General features: G+C 41.9%; 1 protein-coding gene across 6 annotated transcripts in view; it reads right to left on the bottom strand.

Annotated features, from left to right (window-relative positions):
• zc3h11a (zinc finger CCCH-type containing 11A) overlaps nt 1-7,040 on the bottom strand; it is a 31,808-nt gene that overhangs the window by 16,150 nt on the left and 8,618 nt on the right. For 5 of the 6 annotated variants that reach the window (XM_019867649.1, XM_019867651.1, XM_019867650.1 and 2 more), the window contains 4 exons: nt 5,743-5,796; nt 5,490-5,660; nt 4,181-4,258; nt 3,987-4,079 (listed from right to left, as the gene is read on the bottom strand). In XM_019867649.1, coding sequence (XP_019723208.1) covers nt 3,987-4,079; nt 4,181-4,258; nt 5,490-5,660; nt 5,743-5,796 — 396 coding nt within the window. The remainder of the gene's footprint in view (nt 1-3,986; nt 4,080-4,180; nt 4,259-5,489; nt 5,661-5,742; nt 5,797-7,040) is intronic. The other variant, XM_019867654.1, reaches the window with a different exon arrangement.

Below are 7,040 nucleotides of genomic sequence, written 5' to 3'. Positions count from 1 at the left end.
TAGGGTGGTCCACATTTTCATGGCAAAAAAAAAAGTTGGTCCACATTTTCATGGCAAAAAAAAAAGTTGGTCCACATTTTCATGGCAAAAAAAAAAGTTGGTCCACATTTTCATGGCAAAAAAAAAAGTTGGTCCACATTTTCATGGCAAAAAAAAAAGTTGGTCCACATTTTCATGGCAAAAAAAAAAGTTGGTCCACATTTTCATGGCAAAAAAAAAAGTTGGTCCACATTTTCATGGCAAAAAAAAAAGTTGGTCCACATTTTCATGGCAAAAAAAAAAGTTGGTCCACATTTTCATGGCAAAAAAAAAAGTTGGTCCACATTTTCATGGCAAAAAAAAAAGTTTGTCGGATTCGTCGGGCCGGGTCGGAATTCTTGTCGATACTATGGTACCAGGTTCTGTGCAAAATTTCATTCCGATCTGATGATATTTTCCTGTCCCGCAAAGCGGCCAAAGTTTCCACCATAACAACTGGTCTCAATAGGGTGAACATGTGTATTTTAACCGTGCCCTGTTTGCCATGCGTGACACTGGCTGGGCTGAATGTTGCCCGAACGATCACCTCCTGACTAACTAACCATTCCATCGCTGCTCTCAGCAGCCGGAGACAAACTCAAACGCACGCCGAACACACAACGGTCACCTACTGGCGAGCTAATATCTTTCAATTGAAGTCGAGAATCGCCGGCATTCTTACTGGACGCTGAGCTGAGGACGCCTTCACCACTGCTCGTCGGCGCGCTCGTCACCTACGGGTGGTGAACGACTTTGCGGAGAGGGGCGTCGCCCTCATCAGCGCGTTCTGCGGCGCCATCACGCGCGACGAGGAACAGCGACAGCACCTTCTGCAGGTCGTGGAGCGACACCGGGCGTTGCACCCGTGCGCGAAGTAGGCATGGGATGGCACGCACGGCGGATTTCGTTTTTTTTTGCGGTCTAACAGTGTCACTAGTGTTGATGGACATTATAGACAGATGGACAGATAGACAGATGGACCAGTTAACATGGACCAACAATCTCACCAGTGTTGAAGGATAACCACGGTTGCCTTTTTTGCAATACATGCGTTCCTGTCTTCCGTCTTTGAATTATTGCAAGTGCGAACTGAGCAAAACAAAATCCTTACTGTACGGGAGAAACCGTACTACCATTCAGCCCCGTAACATTCTTTCCATAGGGGAAACTTTGGTCGCTCTGCGGGACGGGATAAAATTATCCGATCGGAATAAAATTTTGCACACATCCTTGTGTCATAGTATCGACAAGATTTCCGACCCGGCCCGACGAATCCGACAAACTTTTCCAAAATGGACCACCCTACTGACCAGCCTGAATTGGAAAACCCAAGTATTTGTGCACCAAGTTGGAACACGCTCCACCACCCAAATGGTTTCATTCTGTTAGAATGGAAAAAGACCATTGTTAAGAGGCCTTGCAAGGAGGTTGTAAAAAGGTAGTCAAGCTACCTCTTCAGTCTGGGGGCATGGGTGAAATTATTGAGTCTCTTAAGGCCTTCTCAAGTTCACTGAGGCCTTCTCAAGTCCACTGAGGGGCGACCGTTTGCAAAAGTAGCGAATGTTGCGGTCTCGTCAGGGTTTGTCAGGCTCCGTTCAAAGTGATAAACGGTCGAGGCGTTCACCAGGTTTGATTACTTTTCTTGTTGCAACAAAAACCCATGAAACTGTTGGCGAGCATCTGGAAAATGTTTGGCAAAAATTTGCAATCTTCAACAAGCCCTGACATAACCCAAAATTGCTACTTTCGCCCCTCTGTGGGTTAGATTTGCAAGTGTGTGCAACACGTAGCGAATGTTTTTTCATCAGGGTAGGGTCCATTTGAGGTTCCAAAGGTTTGCAAAAGGTTAAAAGGTGTTCTAAATCAGTTTTTAATCGTTGCAGTTTTCCTTGCCTTTTTTTAACATGTTCAAAATTTCTTTGCGACCCCCAAAAAAACAAAACAAAACAAAACAAAAAAAAACAAAAACATAAAACGGTTTGCAATCTTTTGCAAACTATTGGGAACGCTGAGGAAAAACTAAAATGTGCTACATACGCACACACTCTCAAGCAGTCGTGTCTCAGCGAGATGTGGGCTGGTTGAACACTTTAAGGCCATAGCCCACTGAGCCACGAAGCTTGGCGAGTGTTTGCAGACAACCCGAATGTTGATACTGCACTTGGCTTCCTTCAATGTCGCAAATACTTTTGTCAGACATTCGCCAACAGTTTTAAACGTTGCAAACATTTTTACTTTGCAACATGTAAAAATGTCTGCAAGCTTTTGCAATTGTTTGCTACCTTTCAGTAAGCCTGACAAAAATAAATAAATAAATAAAAAATAAACATTCGCTATGTGCACAAACAGTCGCGGCTCAGTGAGATATGGACCTCAGGAAAGGAAGAAAGGGTGGCCTGGGAATAGTTGCTATGATTGTATTATTGATATGTTTTTTGTTGTGTTCTGTTGTACAATTATTTTTTGTTAAATGTTCTGTTTAGTTCTTTGTTACAGCTGCAGGTATTGCAAAAGTGCTATATAAAATTGCATTGTATTGTATGCGGAGGTACCGGTAACGTCGTAAGCAACCTCTGATTAGAAATTGTCTTTCCACCTCCGCAGAGAAGGCTTCTCTCTCACTTCTATTTCAAATCATCCATCTTCTCTTTCAAGAATATGTACATTTTTGTCCCTTTGAGGTGCTAGTTGAAGGCTGAGTCTGGACCTGAAGAGTTGTTCCATGCGCCTGCTGAGTGGTTGCTTGGTTTCCCCAATATACATGTATATTTATATATGTGCATTCCCGACTGCATATAGCAGATTAATTTTCTGAGCATGTGGTGCGCGGTTTTTGGGGCGTATCAACCTTTATATAGGGTGTAACCAGATTTGAAGTGTACTGGTATGTTAAATTGGTTGAAAATGCTTTTGAGTTTTCTGTGGCATTTGTCAAACAGGTCACAATTATCTACTGAGTATTTTTGCTCATTTTCAACCTGTTTGATCCTTGTGAATGATGATTAATTTATTTACTGTCCGTAAAAATCTATGTTACAGGAGTAACAAGGTAGTGTTTAGTGATTTCCGTAACAAATTAAGGCCAATTTGTCAAAGCTGGCAGGCATTTCTGCAGCAAATTAGAGGGCCATATAATCCATGACCAGAAAAAAAAAGTCAGCTTTTAAAGGCCAATTTTCGAGGTGCATGTTATTCTTGAGAAATGACGGTAACATAGCAAAGGTAAGTTTGTTTTTAGGACCTACTTCAAATTAGAGGTAAGATCGGGCCGCCCGAGCCCGACCCGAAATTCGGGTCGGGTCGGGCCTTAAAATGTCAATCATTGCCTCGAGTTCGGGTCGGGTCGGGTCGGGCTTTCTCTCTCGCTGACTTTTTTTTTTTTTTCGAGGCCGTCAATAGTTTTGGCCACGAGAGACCGTGGTTCGCACAACAACAGAAGTCGCCTCATCACATCACGTAATGTACTAAACTCTTGCAATGACAATTCAAAGAACTCCTTCCTGTCTCTGTCTATGATCCACCCATCATCTTTTTTGTCTCTCTGCCGCTCTCTCTTATTTCTTAAGGACGTACTGCTGCGGTGATTTACGGCCCATTTTTCAACACCTCAAAATGACGGACGGCCTTAAATTTTCCCCGTCCACTCTTAAAAAAAATATGTCAAATGATAGAAAATTGTCGGTTAATGTAATCTCTTCAGAAACAGAAATATAAAAGATGTAAATGTTGATACAGTCTTGTTTAACTTAGTTTTCGTTACAAAAGGCAGGCTTTGTTATCAGAAATCACCCCTCCTCCTCCCAAATAAAATATGAAATGACGGGTTTGCTTCGGGCTCGGGCCTGCAAATCAAGCTAAGTGATTGGGCTCGGGCCGGGTCGGGCTTAAATACCATCGGGCCGGTTCGGGTCGGGCTCGATTTTTTCGGACCTATCTTATCTCTACTTCAAATGTGTAACAGTACTTACCTTTCTGACAGGGTGTTTGTTCTTCTTTCACAAATCTACCTAAACGCTTTGCCAGGCTGTTTGTCACAGGAAAAACCTCCCCATATTTTATACCTACACATGGGATGAATTGTTAAGTTATTTATGACAGGTCATTAGATTCTGTATGAGTACAATGATCAAGTTGATAAGCTGTAGCAAAATTTCAAACTTACAGGTGTTACCCCGACGTTTCTCAAGCCGATCAGCAACGCTAACTCTTGATCTCAAAGTTTCTTCAAATACAATTTTGCCTGGGATGGAGAAAATGAAAATAACTTTAATTGATGCAACAATGTTTCTATTTTACCACCTAGCTAATGAAAATAAATGTCTATGCTCTGACAAGATAATAACCAAATCTTATTTTTTTCATGGTTTAAATTCAGTGCTCCGACAAAGAACGTGTCCACCCAAATAACATGAAAGTGACAAAAGTGATAAAAAATGTAGTCAAAATGACTTAATGAAAATCTGCCATTGCTTTGCGGTCCAAAGAAATTACAAAATGATTAAAATGAATAAAAACCAAACGGGCCTGGGCAAAAATGATGGTACCCTCGATATATATAATACCGCAGAACCTCTAGCGGTACTCAAGCAATTTCTGTAAGTGTCAATAAGACTTTTGCACCCATCGCACGCACGCACACGCGCGCGCACACACACACACACACACAGTTCATTTAATTTAACCAAGTTAAAAATGTACTTTCGATCAGTGCCGGGTGCATACTTCCTCTTCTTTCAATAATTGGTGGATACCTCTTCAATGGTCACAGCAAGATTGAGTCAGCGGTATCGGATGAGGCACCAGAATTGAGAGCCAGAATATTAAAATACGTAGGACTCAGAGAAAATTGTAATATTAGTCCCCATTCCAATTAATTTAATGGCCTTGGACATCGTGTTTAATGCTTTTTAAGATCTTAATTTTCCCCAAATCCATTCAATGTCTTTTAATGTTTTTAATGACCCGTGGAAACGCTAAGGCCAAACAAAAAAGATGTAAACCCTCTACACAAAAATGTAGAGGGTTTTTGAAAAAATGCCAACCGCAAAGTTTTTTTTCGACGTAGAAATTCTCGGTCGGTCGGGTTACCGGAAACACACTACTTTTTTTTTCTCCGCCTAATATTGTCCCCGTGCATAATCACAGGAGTGAACACGCTTTTTAGAAGCGTTGTGACATCTCAAATGCTACGTATTGTAAATTAAACGCATGCAACTCACATACAACATGTGAATCATCCAACTCATACCTAAAACATAAAAGATTTGTACTACCCTCGAGAATAGAGTTCCAACTCACAGAAATTCGAACTCAATCTCAAAGAATCGTGAATATTTTTTGTCGGTGTGTTTAATCAGTTTTGATTTAAAAGATGAGTGCATCCAATTAAACCAAATTGTTCCACTGTAAATTTTATTGATATACAGATCGAATTGTCTTTTATTGGAGACATACACATCACATATTCTTACCTTCATTAGATGTATTGAAGGGTAGCCGAATGGCTGAAATGATGTTTTCTTTCTCGCCATTTACAGAAATATTCGCACTCTGATTTGGAATAGCTCTATTCATGCCCGCTTTTAGGGCCCTCCTCAGCCGGATCTCCTCCAGGGTGCTCACTCCAAAGTTGTGTGATTCATCTGTCAAGAAACTTTTTCAATTCATGCCCATAAACACTGGAGACAATTTCAGTATTTAATTTGTCTCTCGAGTTGAACTCACCAGGCTTGCATCTTTTTCTTGGGGAGGGGCCGTCTCCTTCCTCAGAGAATTGGTCTGGTAGCAGAAATACAAAAATATTATAATAGGGCAAAACACACTGCAAAATAGTAATTCATCATTGGGGTTGGGAGGTGGAATGTCTTTGGGATAGCAAAGACAATCATCGAACCTTATCGCAAAACAGCATGCATTTCACGTCCTGAAGAGGAGACTGAATGGAGAAACTCTCAGAAACAAATAACTGAAAAAGGCTGCAGTAAAGCCGAGAAAAGAATTTTAAATGAAGAACAGTCTGGTGAAGTCAATGGGTTGGAGGCTTGATGCATTTATTGCAGGGGTGTCCAAAATCGGTCCTCAAGGGCCGCTGTCCTGCCTGTTTTCCAGCTCTCCAAGGAGCAACGCACCTGATTCAAATTATCAGGATCGTTCTAATGCTGCTTCAGATCTGGCTGAGGAGCTGCTCATCTGAATCAGGTGTGTTGCAGCCGGGAGAGATGGGAAAACAGGCAGGACAGTGCCCCCCCCCCCCCCCCCCGGAAGTGGGGGGGGGCATGGACAGGGTTGTGGAGTAGCGTAGAGTCGGGTGGAATAGCATGGAGTTAGATGTACACGAACATCGTCTGCCTCAAGCAAAAGCCACACCACTGCAAAGGTGCCTTTGCAAAGGCTCGCGAAGAAGAAGAAGAAAAAAGCATAAATTGGTGAACGGGACACATGCATGCATGTACACAAAATTGCAAATTTGCATTAAACATACACGTCCACACACTCGCTGAACTCAGTGTTTCACTTCTGTTCATAGTTCATCAGTTCAATAGAGCCCAGAAAATAGTGGTGCCAGGCTTGAAATGCTTGTTTTTTTGAAAAAGATCTTTTTCTCCATTTTTTTCCCAAGGAGAAAACAGAAATCTGATGAAATTTAGCTATTTTTTAATGCCAACTGACAATGAACAGCTGAACCAAGAGTGAGTCTCCTCTTTCTTTTGGTAGGCTGCACGTTCATAACACAATAGATTACTATAATCTGTGGGCCTAGCAAATCAGTCAAACCCCAACAAAACAGCTGAGATTGAGGGGCTTGCTCCAGCAAAAATGGGTGGGACTCAATGAATTAAATATTGCTTTTCAGTTAATTTATTAATCAGAGATGAAAGTGGACTTTCCTGAAAATTCCGTGAAAAAAAAAAAAAAAAATATATATGTGTGTGTGTGTGTGTGTGTGTATGTGCGCGCGTGCGGCGCGCGCGCACACACACACACACACACACACATGCGCGCGCGCACGCACGCACTTGGCC

This window comes from Hippocampus comes, unplaced genomic scaffold (assembly GCF_001891065.2).
Source record: "Hippocampus comes isolate QL1 unplaced genomic scaffold, H_comes_QL1_v1.1 scaffold84, whole genome shotgun sequence".
Lineage (NCBI taxonomy): Eukaryota > Metazoa > Chordata > Actinopteri > Syngnathiformes > Syngnathidae > Hippocampus > Hippocampus comes.
Note: the sequence above shows the minus strand (reverse complement) of the source record. Positions and strands in the feature narration are given on the sequence as shown.